The sequence below is a fragment of the Grampus griseus genome (genome assembly GCF_964374135.1).
Source record: "Grampus griseus genome assembly, chromosome: 5".
Lineage (NCBI taxonomy): Eukaryota > Metazoa > Chordata > Mammalia > Artiodactyla > Delphinidae > Grampus > Grampus griseus.
In genome coordinates, this window is record NC_138998.1 from 11,489,756 (window position 1) to 11,503,949 (window position 14,194).

At 38.3% G+C, this 14,194-nt stretch overlaps 1 protein-coding gene across 1 annotated transcript in view; it reads left to right on the forward strand.

The window, feature by feature from the left end:
- Positions 1 to 14,194, forward strand: part of COL6A6 (collagen type VI alpha 6 chain) — a 165,147-nt gene that overhangs the window by 149,727 nt on the left and 1,226 nt on the right. The window contains exon 36 of the mRNA XM_082654353.1: positions 585 to 678. Within this exon, the coding sequence (XP_082510479.1) occupies positions 585 to 678 (94 nt within the window). The remainder of the gene's footprint in view (positions 1 to 584; positions 679 to 14,194) is intronic.

A 14,194-nucleotide genomic window follows, 5' to 3' on the forward strand; every position in this document is an offset into this window, starting at 1 on the left:
AAGTGTTTCATGGAAATAATAATGCATTTTTTAAAGTTTCTCATCAAAAAATGTTTTTTTTAATGTTTAAATGGTGTGGAAAGAGGCATGCTTTCATATTATAAAAAATTAATATACTTCAGATGAAATGAATTATAATGAATTAAACCCAAGATGGCACTGTGGTTACTGTTGTTGTTATTGATATGGAGACCATAAAGGAAATATCCTTTTCCCTTTGCATTTTAATATTCCAAAGGAGCAAGTAAAAAGTAACTATTCTGATTAGTTCATGTCAGAGACCAGACTGTTAGGATGGGCTTGTGATTTCTCCTCTAATGTTTGATGGACTTTAGCAGCTAAGGGCACCTTATTGAAAAGTAAGTTGACTTTTCCACTTATAAATTTGACAGTCATGCATTTTCTAAACCCAATTTTAGAGACCACCATGAGAAATCTGCTTTCATCTCATATGGCCACCTTAGTTGGTGTCTTCCTTTGATGGATGTTGAAAACAGTGAAGGGACACTTTGCATGCAGAGCAGATTGCTGTAATGTTAATTGCTGTGAATAAGAGTCCCCTCACAGATTTCTTTTCTTCCTAGGTGCAATCAACAACTATCCACCAATAAACATCAAAGCAAAGTGCTACAGACTCAGCTCTGCAGATCTGCAGCAGCCCACGCGCCAGTTGCGAAGGTATTACCTGCTTGGTATTACTTGATAAATGAATGTGTCCCCTTCCTCCTCCTCCTTTTCTCCTTCTTTATCCTATTTGGACAAAATCTACCACTACATGATAATAAAATATAATTTGAGGGAACGAGAGATAATAAAGAAATGACCAGGTTGATCTGAAAACAATCAAATAAGAGTTTTTTAAAATAGAAAAATCTAATTGTTGAACTAAAACAACCAATGGGACACCCCAGTGGCAATGAGCAGACCTGATAACCAGATCTTGGTTTCTAAGTATCATTCCCCACTAAAAGGAACCAGGTTTCTTGGAGAAATAACTAATCCTAACCTGTAACTGGGAAAGTACAATGTGAGCCTGGAACATTTGTTATGCCAGAAAGAAAGAAAGTAGCAAAAACTGTCATGTCAAAAGGACAAAGGAGTTGTCTTGAAAGGGTTCCCACTGGCCCAATTTTGAACAATTTGAACATCAGAAAGACTAATGATGGTAATGGATTACAACACTGAATTTTAAAAATCCACAAGTCTGGGCTTCCCTGGTGGTGCAGTGGTTGAGAGTCCGCCTGCCAATGCAGGGGACACGGGTTCGTGCCCCAGTCCAGGAAGATCCCACATGCCACGGAGCGGCTGGGCCCATGAGCCATGGCCACTGAGCCTGAGCGTCCGGAGCCTGTGCTCTGCAATGGGAGAGGCCACAACAGTGAGAGGACCGCGTACCACACACACACAAAAAAAATCCACAAGTCTATCTAGAGACCCAAAAAGAGAGAAGGGGAGGAAAATTTCTTTTTTATAGAAGTATGCTAACTAATAAATATAGAAAAAGTGGTAGAATTAGAAAATTATCAATTTGTAATCCCTATTGTAATAACTGAGTCAGGCAAGGATCAAGGAATGCTAAAACCAGTGGGTGACAAGTTGGGGGGCAGGCTATTTACAGTCCCACAGAACCCCTCACATATTTATTAATGACAGAGGGGAAATGTGCCTTTACATGGTGAGGTCTGGCCCTACCCACTGTAACCAGGATCTGACACTATGTGTCTCATGAGGGAGGCAGGGGGAGATACAGTATCACCCATGTGGGACTCTGGCTGGAGATGTTTGACCCAAGTCTAATAATGAGGAAACCATTGGACAATTCCAGAATATGGGATGTTCTTCAGAACAGCCGGCCTATATTCTCCCTAGGTTTCAATGTCTTGAACAGCAGAGGGACGTGAGGTCGTGTCCTAGAATTGGAGAAACTACAGAGACATAACGGCCAAATGTAGTGGTGTGAACCTTGACTGGATCCTAGATTAGAAAAAAAAGCTTATATTAATGACATTTGGGGGATAATTAGGGAAATTTGAGTATGAACAATATGTTGGGTAATATTATTGATTCGTGTGAATTTCCTTATGTGTGGTAATAGTATCATGTTTGTGTAATAGAATGTCTTTTTTCTTGAGAGAGGTATGCTGAAGTATTTAAGAGTAACATGCATGGTGGCTGCAACCTACTTTCAGATGGTTTCCTAAAAGGAAGTAAAGTGTGTGTATATGCATATATAAGTATATATGTGTATATGCATATATATGTATATATGTGTGTATATAGATATATAGATATATATATGTATATATGTGTACACTCACACAGAGTAGCAAGATGGTAACAGGTGAAGAACCATCTAGATCAGGGGTCCCTAACCCCTGGGCCAAGGACCAGCACCTGTTAGGAACAGGGCTGCACAGCAGGAGGTGAGCAGCGGGAGAGCCAGCAAAGCTTCATCTGCTGCTCCCCATTGCTTGCATTACCACCTGAACCATTCTCCCACACACCCCGTCCATGGAAAAATTGTCTTCCACAAAACCAGTCCCTGGTGAAAGGCTGGGGACCACTGATCTAGATGAAAGATATACCAGTATTTATTCATGGTTCTCTGATCTTTATAATATTCTGTGAATTTGACAATTTTCAAAGTAAAAAGATAACTTGTAAAACTCAGTGGATGGATTAAACAGAGCAATAGACACATCTGAAGAGAAACATAATGAACTGGAAAAATAAAGCTGAAGAAATTACTCAGAATGCAAAGAAGATAAATAAATATAAGAAGTTTAGAGACAGAACAGATTGGAAAGATCTAACCTATAGCTAAGTGGAATTCTAGAAAGATGAAATAGAAATAACAAATCAGAGACAGTATTCAAAGACATAAAGGGAAGATCATTTTCAAGAACTTATTAGAGACATGAATTAAAAGATGAAGAAAAGACAAGGTATAACAGTCAGGATAAATAGAAAGAAACAGCAGTTGGAATGGTGTAGGGGAATGCAGAACACCAGGATGAAGAAAACTTAAAAGCAGCCAGAAATAAAGAGTAGGACATCTGCAGAGAAACTATAATTAGGCTGGCAGCTGAATAATCAGTAGCAGTAGTAGAAGCCACAAAACTATTGAGAACATTTTAAATAGTGGGGAAAAAAATTTGCCAACTTACAAAAACTGTCTTTCAAAAATAATGAGGGTTTCCCTGGTGGTGCAGTGGTTAAGAATCTGCCTACCAATGCAGGGGACACAGGTTCAAGCCCTGGTCCAGGAAGATCCCACATGCCGTGGAGAAACTAAGCCCACACACCACTACTGAGCCCATGCACCACAACTACTGAAGCCCTCGCACCCAGAGCCCGTGCGCTGCAATAAGAGAAGCCACCGCAATGAGAAGCCCGCACACCACAACGAAGAGTAGCCCCAGCTCACTGCAATTAAAGAAAGCCTGCGTGCAGCAACAAAGACCCAATGCAGCCAAAAATAAATAAATAAATTTATAAAAAATAAAAATGGTGAAACAAAGACAATTTAGAAAGACAAAAACAATAGTTCATCACAAAAAGACCTTTGCTAAAGGAACTTCTAAAGTATGTACTTCAGGGACTACCCTGGTGGTCTAGTGGTTAAGAATTGCCTTCCAATGCAGAGGACATGGGTTAGATCCCTGGTAGGGGAACTAAGATCCCACAGGCCACGGGGCAACTAAGCCCACACACTGCAACTACTGAGCCCACGCACTCTGGAGCCAGTGCACCACAACTAGAGAGAAGCCCAGGCGCCACAGCGAAGGTCCCACATGCCGCATCTAAGACCCAACGCAGCCTAATTAATTAATTGATTTTTAAAAAGACTCTGCACTCCTAATGCAGGGGGCCTGGGTTAAAAAAAAAAAAAAAGTACTTTAAGGAAAATAAAGACCACAGAAGGAAGGACTGTGATGCAAGAATAGTAGATGATAAAAAAGTTGTCAATATTTAGGTAAATCTAAATAAGTGTTGTACTTTTAAATTATAGTCATATCAAATTTGTAGGGTTACCAAAAAGCTGTACTTGTTTAAAAAGATATGAATATAAAACATTTGGCCCTTGGTGGCTTTAACAGAAAAAACAAGTTGTACTAAGACTATAAATATAAGTATTAATAAATATTAATTATTTAAACATGAGAAAAGACAGTGAACAATAAAATTACCTTTTGTTATTAAAAAATGAAGCCTTGAGTTTTAAAGGGAAAAAAGACAGCATTGAAAAAAGGGGCAATAATATGTCATGGGAAATGAATGGACTTAAAGTGTTCTAGGAATTTGTGTTGTTTGGGCTGGTGGTTAGGCTGTTGAAGACTCTTTTAAAAATACATTAAGAACATACATATCGATAACTACCTTAAATGTAAATGGATTAAATGATCTAACCAAAAGACACAGACTGGCTGAATGGATACAAAAACAAGACCTGTATACATGCTGTCTACAAGAGATGCACTTCAGACCTTGGGACACATACAGACTGAAAGTGAAGGGATGGAAAAGATATTCATGAAAATGGAAATCAAAAGAAAGCTGGAGTGGCAATTTTCATGAGACAAAATAGACTTTAAAATAAAAACTATTAAAAGAGACAAAGAAGGACACTACATAATGATCAAGGGATCGATCCAAGAAGAATATATAACAATTGTAAATATTTATGCACCCAACATAAGAGCACCTCAACACATAAGGCAAATGCAAACAGCCATAAAAGGGGAAATCGACAGTAACACAATCATACTAGGGGACATTAACACCCCATTTTCACCAATGGACAGATCCTCCAAAATGAAATATATAAGGAAACACAAGCTTTAAATGACACATTAAACAAGTGGACTTAATTGACATTTACAGGACATTCCATCCAAAAACAATAGAATACACTTTCTTCTCAAGTGCTCATGGAACATTGACCAGGATAGATCATATCTTGGGTCACAAGTCAAGCCTTGGTAAATTTAAGAAAATTGAAATCGTATCAAGTATCTTTTTCGACCACAATTCTATGAGACTAGATATCAGTTACAGGAAAAATTCTGTAAAAAATACAAACACATGGAGGCTAAACAGTACACTACTAAATAACCAAGAGATCACTGAAGAAATGAAAGAGGAAATCAAAAAATACCAGAAACAAATGACAATGAAAACACAGCAACAGAAAACCTACGGGATGCAGCAAAAGCAGTTCTAAGAGGGAAGTACAGCAATACAAGCCTACCCAAGAAACAAGAAACATATCAAATAAACAACCTAACCTTACACCTAAAACAATTAGAGAAAGAAGGACAAAAAACCCCCAAACTTAGCAGAAGGAAAGAAATCATAAAGATCAGATCAGAAATAACTGAAAAAGAAATGAAGGAAACAATAGCAAAGATTAATAAAACTAAAAGCTGGTTCTTTGAGAAGATAAATAAAATTGATAAACCATTAGCCAGACTGATCAAAAAAAAAAGAGAGAAGACTCAAACCAATAGAATTAGAAATAACAAAGGAGAAGTAACAACTGATACTGCAGAAATACAAAGGGGCATGAGAGATTACTATAAGCAACTATATGCCAATAAAATGGACAATTTGGAAGAAATGGAAAAATTCTTAGAAAAACACAACCTTCCGGGACTGAACCAGGAAGAAATAGAAAATATAAACAGACCAATCACAAGCAGTGAAATTAAAACTGTGATTAAAAATCTTCCAACAAACAAAAGCCCAGGACCAAATGACTTCACAGGCGAATTCTATCAAACATTTAGAGAAGAGCTAACACCTATCCTTCTCAAACTCTTCCAAAATATAGCAGAGGGAGGAATTCTCCCAAACTCATTCTAGGAGGCCACCATCACCCTGATACCAAAACCAGACCAAGATGCCACAAAGAAAGAAAACTAAACGCCAATATCACTGATGAACATAGATGCAAAAATCCTCAACAAAATACTGGCAAACAGAATCCAACAGCACATTAAAAGGATCATACACCATGATCAAGTGGGGTTTATCTCAGGAATGAAAGAATTCTTCAATATATGCAAATCAATCAATGTGATACACCATATTAACAAACTGAAGGTGAAAAAACATATGATCATCTCAATAGATGCAGAAAAAGCTTTTGACAAAATTCAACATCCATTTATGGTAAAAAAACTCTCCAGAAAGCAGGCATAGAGGGAAGCTACCTCAACATAATAAAGGCCATATATGACAAACCCACAGCCAACACCATTCTCAATGGTGGAAACTGAAACCAATTCCTCTAATATCAGGAACAAGACAAGGTTGCCCACTCTCACCACTCTTATTCAACATAGTTTTGGAAGTTTTAGCCACAGCAATCAGAGAAGAAAAAGAAACAAAAGGAATCCAAATCCGAAAAGAAGAAGTAAAGCTGTCACTGTTTGCAGATGACATGATACTATACATAGAGAATCCTAAAGATGCCACCAGAAAACTACTAGAGCTAATCAATGAATTTGGTAAAATAGCAGGATACAAAGTTAATGCACAGAAATCGCTTGCATTCCTATACACTAATGATGAACAATCTGAAAGAGAAATTAAGGAAACACTCCCATTTACCACTGCAACAAAAAGAATAAAATACCTAGGAATAAACCTACCTAAGGACACAAAAGACCTGTATGGAGAAAACTATAAGACACTGATGAAAGAAATTAAAGATGATACAAACAGATGGAGAGATATACCATGTTCTTGGATTGGAAGAATCAATATTGTGAAAATGACTATACTACCCCGAGCAACCTACAGATTCAATGCAATCCCTATCAAAGTACCAATGGCATTTTCCACAGAACTAAAACAAAAAATTTCACAAGTTGTATGGAAACACAAAAGACCCCGAATAGAAAAAGCAATCTTGAGAAAGAAAAACGGAGCTGGAGGAATCAGGTTCCCAGACTTCAGACTATTATACAGAGCTAGAGTAATCAAGACAGCATGGTACGGGCACAAAAACAGAAATATAGATCAATGGAACAGGATAAAAGCACAGATATAAACCCATGCACATATGGTCACCTTATCTTTGATAAAGGAGGCAAGGATATACAATGGAGAAAAGACAGCCTCTTCAATAAGTTGTGCTGGGAAAACTGGACAGCTACATGTAAAAGAATGAAGTTTGAACACTCCCTAACACCATAACAAAAATAAACTCAAAATGGATTAAAGACCTAAATGTAAGGCCAGACACTATAAAACTCTTAAAGGAAAACATAGGCAGAACACTCTATGACATAAATCACAGCAAGATCCTTTTTGACCCATCTCCTAGAGTAACTGAAATAAAAACAAAAATAAACAAATGGGACCTAATGAAACTTAAAAGCTTTTGCACAGCAAAGAAAAACATAAACAAGGTGAAAAGACAACCCTCAGAATGGGAGAAAACATTTGCAAATGAAGCAACTGACAAAGGACTAATCTCCAAAATTTACAAGCAGCTCATGCAGCTCAATATCAGAAAAACAAAAAACCCAAACCCAAAATGGGCAGAAGACCTAAATAGACATTTCTCCAAAGAAGATATACAGATTGACAACAAACACATGAAAGGATGCTCAACATCACTAATCTTTAGAGAAATGCAAATCAAAACTACAATGAGGTGTCACCTCGCACCAGACAGAATGGCCATCATCAAAAAGTCTACAAACAATAAATGCTGGAGAGGGTGTGGAGAAAAGGGAACCCTCTTGCACTGTTGGTGGGAATGTAAATTGATACAGCCACTATGGAGAACATTATGGAGGTTCCTCAAAAAACTAAAAATAGAACTACCATATGACCTAGCAATACCACTACTGGGCATATACCCTGAGAAAACCATAATTCAAAAAGAGTCATGCACCACAATGTTCATTGCAGCTCTACTTACAATAGCCAGACATGGAAGCAACCTAAGTGTCCATCAACAGATGAATGGATAAAGAAGATGAGGCACAGATATACAATGGAATATTACTCAGCCATAAAAAGAAACAAAATTAAGTTATTTGTAGTGAGGTGGATGGACCTAGAGTCTGTCATACAGAGTGAAGTAAGTCAGAAAGGGAAAAACAAATACCGTATGCTAACACATATATATGGAATCTAAGAAAAAAAAAAAAAGGTCATGAAGAACCTAGGGGTAAGACGGGAATAAAGACACAGAGCTACTAGAGAATGGACTTGAGGATATGGGGAGGGGGAAGAGTAAGCTGGGACAAAGTGAGAGAGTGGCATAGACATATATACACTACCAAACGTAAAATAGATAGCTAGTGGGAAGCAGCCGCGTAGCACAGGGAGATCAGCTCGGTGCTTTGTGACCACCCAGAGGGGTGGGTTAGGGAGGGTTGAAGGGAGACGCAAGAGGGAAGAGATGTGGCGATATATGTATATGTATGACTGATTCTCTTTGTTATAAAGCAGAAACGAACTCACCATTGTAAAGCAATTATACTCCAATATAGATGTTAAAAAAATACATTAAAATTTGGGGGGCACACATGAAAAAAATAAAAAGTAGCTAACTACCCGAAATGTAGTAAGGGAAAATGGAATAAAAGCAAACAACAACGTAATATTTTTTAAATAAAAAAGCAAGAAAGAAAAAAAAGGACACGTGATAGGCACAAAGTAAGACAGCAGAATCCAATCCACTTCTATATATCAGTAATTATAACAAAAATGTACAGACTAAGCGTGCCAGTTCCAGTTCGAGAGTGACGGATTTAAGAAAACAAAATAAAATCCAGGTATAACTGTTTTCAAGAGACACAGCTACAAAATGAGGACATGGAAAAGTTGAAAGTAAAATCATGGGAAAAAAGTATAACAGGCAAATATTTTAAAAAGAAAACTGGAAAGCTATATTAATATCAGATAAAATATACCTAAATTTTTTTTATTTTATTGAAGTATAGTTGATTTACAATGTTGTATTAGTTTCTAAGTGAAGTGAGTCCTATAAAATATGCTCTTAAACAAAACCATTTTGTAGAGATAAAGCGGTCAGCACATGATGATAAGTGTCTAATTCATGAAGAAGATACAACAATTCTAAATTTATAAGAGGGTCATAAAATAATTTTGAAATATACAATGTGGAAATTGAAAAGGGAGAAGTTGGCATTAAAATATCATCAGAGGGCTTCCCTGGTGGCGCAGTGGTTGAGAGTCTGCCTGCCGATGTGGGGGACACAGGTTCGTGCCCCTGTCTGGGAAGATCCCCTATGCCGCGGAGCGGCTGGGCCCGTGAGCCATGGCCGCTGAGCCTGCGCGTCCGGACCCTGTGCTCCGCAACGGGAGAGGCCACAACAGTGAGAGGCCCGCGTACTGCCAAAAAAAAAAAAAAAAAAATCATCAGAGTTGGAGATTTCGCTACATCAGTTTGAATACTGTTAGGTCAAGCAGACAAAAATTAAAGATATAAAGATTTAATCATAAGTAACAAGCTTGATTTAATAGACTCGTATAGAATCCTGCACAGAAGAATGAGACATTCTTCTGAACACACGGAACATTAACAACTGTTGCATCAGCGTGGAGGGTGTACAGGGGTTCATTGTGCAGTTTTTAGCTTATAAATCAAGTGTCAACAAATTTCTAAGAACTGGCTTCATACAGTCCAATTGATCACAGTGCAATTAAGTTAGAAATTAATACAAACAATATTTTTAAGCCCATATGTTTTTTAATCAAAATCACATTTCTAAATAACTAATGAGACAAAAATCATAGTGAAAACTTAAAAATACTTAGAACTGTATAATAATCAAAATATTACATGCCAAAACTTGTGGGATGCTTCAGAATTCATAGTTTAGGAAAGTTTATAGTTTTCTTATGTTAGGGAATTTTTTTTAATTGGCATACAATGTTATATTAGTTTCAAGTGTACAACATAGTGAGTCAACATTTATATACATTACTAGATGATCACCATAAGTCTAGTTACCATCTGTCCCCATTTAAAATTGTTACACTGTTACTGACTATATTCCCTATTCTATATATTTCATCCCCGTGACTTATTTATTTTATAACTGGAAGTGTGCGCCTCTTAATCCCCTTCACCTGTTTCGCCCATCCTCCCTTCCCTTCCTCTCTAGCAACCACCAGTTTGTTCTCTGTATCAAGGAATCTGTTTCTGCAGGTTTTGTTTGTTATTTTAGATTCCACGTATAAGTGAAATCATACAGTGTTTGTCTGACATATTTCACTTAGCATAATACCCTCTAGGTCCATCCATATTATAAATAGCATTATTTCATCCTTTTTTGTGGCTGAGTAGTATTCCATTGTGTCTATATACACCACATCTTCTTTATCCATTCATCTGTCGATGGATACATAGTTTGCTTCTATATCTTGGTTATTGTGAATTTTGCTGCAATGAACATAGGGGTGCTTATATCTTTTCAAATTAGTGTTTTCATTTTCTTCAGGCAAATACCCAGAAGTGGAATTGCTGGATCATATAGCAGTTCTATTTTTAATTTTTTGAGGAACCTCCATAGTGTTTTCCATAGTACGTTAGGGAAATTTTTTAAAATCTAAAAGCTAATGAGCTAAACATTGCTCTTAAGGTGTAATAGAAAAAATATATATACTAAATTTTTTTAAATACTTCAATAAAAAAATACAATTAAAAAAACAGAAATTAACACAATATTGTAAATTAACTATACTTCAATTTTTTTAAAGATGTAAAAACTGCTTTTTAATTTAAATAAATAAATATTTTAAAGCAATGTTATAGAAAAAAATAGCATATACCCAAAGAATGGAATAAGAGTAGAATTTACTTTTTAAAATATCTTAATTAAAAAAAATTTATCAGCAACAAAGGCAGAAGTTATTTTAAAATAATAATATACATATATATCATAGCCTTTGCATGTATGAATATTACTTATTTTTTAATTAAAAATAATTGAAATCAGTTAGGAGAGTGGGGTTTTTTGGTGGTTGTTTGTTTCAGCGTAAATCATGCTAACACGTACATACGTGCCCCACATCTGACTGAAATCAGAGTCCCCCAGCCCCTGAGAATCACACTTAAACAGATGCTTCTGACAGTGTGGCTCCTCCTACTGTGCAGTGTGTGCATTCCTGTGTGGTGATGGGGCCCAAGGCCCTCCCCCCGGCCCGGAAGCCCCAGCTTCAGAAGCTCCGAGAAGCCTCTCACCTTGCTGGGAAGCAGGGGAACTGTCCAGCAGCAAATGCTTCTGAAGTCAGGTCTAAACCGGCCTGTGCGGTCAGTCCAGGAGGAGCAGGGCTCCCCCTGCTGCAGGTGTCTGGTAGCGTGGAAAGAGGCTTCGAATTTGCACGTGGATCAGGCTCCACATATTATAGATAATCGCAAGGGCAGGTGTGGGAGCCAGCCTATACAAATTAAAGACTTTTTTGGAAACCATTCCCACCCTGTGTTTCTTGCCGCTTCTGCACATTGCCCTAAGATACACTGGAGGCTCAGATTCTCCCACATACCTGGAATGGTGAAATGTCAGGAAATGCTGGGGCATAAGGAATTGAGTCATGAAATCCACACTGCCATCAATGACTCCCTGACCATGTGTTAGGCTGGGACTCCCCAGGCCTTCTCTAAGTAACCAAAGACTATAATAAAAGGTAACAAGCACACAGCTTCTTCTGAAACTGCCTGCCTGAGCTCTTCAACAGAAGGGATGCAGAGGCAAGAGGCCTGGACATAGGATGACTTGCCACGTAAGAATTAGATCATTCCGCTGTCAGATTCTGAGATATACAGGTAAAAGCTTGTTCTTCTCTGGTAAAAGACACTGAACCAAACCACAAGCAAGAGACACGCCCACGAAGGAGAGATTGCAGGGCAGCCTCTATGTAAGCACTTAGATCCACTCAGAGACAATGAAAGACTGAAAGCCACCTGCCTATTCATCCAGGCAGATAAGCACTCGTGCCAGACTTGAAAGCGATGACAGGCCAGAACCGGAACAATTGAATTGTAAAAATGGACACAGTCACCAGTGCCATATGAATATACATCTGTTGTAATTCTGCTTTCCAAAGTGTGTTTTCTAGACACACAAAAATGTATATTAAGGTAAAAAGAATTCTCGAAATAAAAGTAACCTTGTCCACATTTTCCACTCCAGTGCACCCAGTCAACTAATAAATGCAGCTGGGCTGACTCCTGGTTGTCTGCATGGTTGAAGGAATCTGTGATCACAGAGGATTGAAATCTACAATTAGTTCCACCCACCACATTTTACCGAGTTGCCACATCTTTCTTTCTAGAAGCTTTACTGGTGCTGGGCACACGTTGCAAAATGAATGGAGGGTATTTCACTCCTGTTTCTTTATCTTGATTACGTATTGTCGAAGTTACCCATCAGCAAAGAAGTATCTGAACAATATAGAATGGGAGAAAGAAAAGCAGAAAGTCTGTATGATTCCCAGAGTAATCAAATGATTCTTATCAAATGCTTCTCCAATACCAACTCCACGTATGACACAGTGGAAAAGGTGAAAATTCAGAGATGTGGTGTTTATCATGTTCAACCCTTTTAAGAATAAAAATATTTGAGGGGAAAAAATAGCAATGCAATGCTATAGAAGCAATTACCAATTTAACAACTTCTTCTTAACAAAGAGGGAGGAAGACAACAAAGTTAACTAAATTTACTATAAAAAGCAGCCAATGCAAAGGGAAAGAGAATGAGGGTGGAGGGGAGAGACCAGTATAGACAAGATAAACTCAAGCCATGGAAACAGTATGTTCCAGACCTGAAAGAATGTCCCCTCACGATCTGTGGGGCCGTAGCTTGTGCATACAGTTACAACTTTGGACGATTTGAGTTCATAATATTTAGTCTGGAAATTAACAAGAAAATATAGAGAAGAGCAAAATGGGGGAAGGTGTAAGGAAATTGTATTTCCACTGGAATTTAGCCGTGGCCGCTGTTCTTGGTGATTGGGAGGAGTTTGTTGATCAATGTAGTGCAACTCTGGTAGCACTGACAGAAGCCCAGACGACATACAGTATATAAGGTGTGGAGTCCTCAGGGTCTGTGTGACGTGAATGCTAGGCTTCTCGGTTGGTTTGATGTCTCCCTTACCCTCAGCTCTCATTATACACGAAAGAAGAATATGCAGTGAGTGTTTGTGAGACAGAGACAAAGACAGAGAGAGAAAGGGGAAAGCAGAGTAACTTTAAATTCTTTTTACATCCTCTACTTACTCGTTTTCTAAATAGTGATGTTTTTGTGAGACAGATCAGATTTATAGCTGGATAAAGCAGAAAAATCCAAATGCAAAGGCATGGATCATGGTGAATATGGTGAATATGGTGAACGTTGCCACTGTCCTCCTGGTCTCAACATTTTGGAGTTCTCATGACTCTTCCCGTGACCACAATTCAGTTAGTTTCTCTTATGCCACCAGGCTCTCACTTATTCTAAAAATTTTATGAAGAGCTTATGTGCCAGGCTCCACATAGCTTCTTAACCTCTGCCCCAGGCCACCTGCCCTCCTGTGGTTCTGCACCCATACCCAGGTGCTTCTGACAGCATGACATTTATCATTTCACTTTCTTATTCCAAATATCTTGATAGGTCTCTATAGTGTCCTGGATAAAAACCTAGTTGAGTGGAAGTCACACGGGACTCTATCAGAAGAGTTGACTGTAGCCTCAGCTCTGCCTCTCCTGCAGCCTCACACTCAGTCTCCTCATCTGTAACCAGCAGACACCATGGGACTTCGATTGTCGCTCACAGCAACATTGGTGGTTTTCATCCTCATTTTACACCTGAAGAAACAAGGTTCCCTCTAGTTAAGTGATCTGCTCAGAGCTGCTCAGCTAGTAATAGAGGACCTAGAATGTAAGAATGTTCCAGGACCCAAGGCTCTTTCCACTGCCTCCCTGTGAGATGAGGTCTGAAATGGCTCCCTTTCCATGCTGTCCACTACAGTAGCCACTAGCTTTCAGCTAAATGAAACTAAAAATTTAGCTTCTTGGTCACACTAACCACGTTTCAAGTGCTCGACAGCCGCGTGTGACCAGTGGCTGCCATACTGGCCAGTGCAGATCATAGGACATTTCCATCAGTACAGAAAGTTTGATTGGACAGGCTAGGACTTCTGGTCAGCACTTAGCTTCTGATTCCCT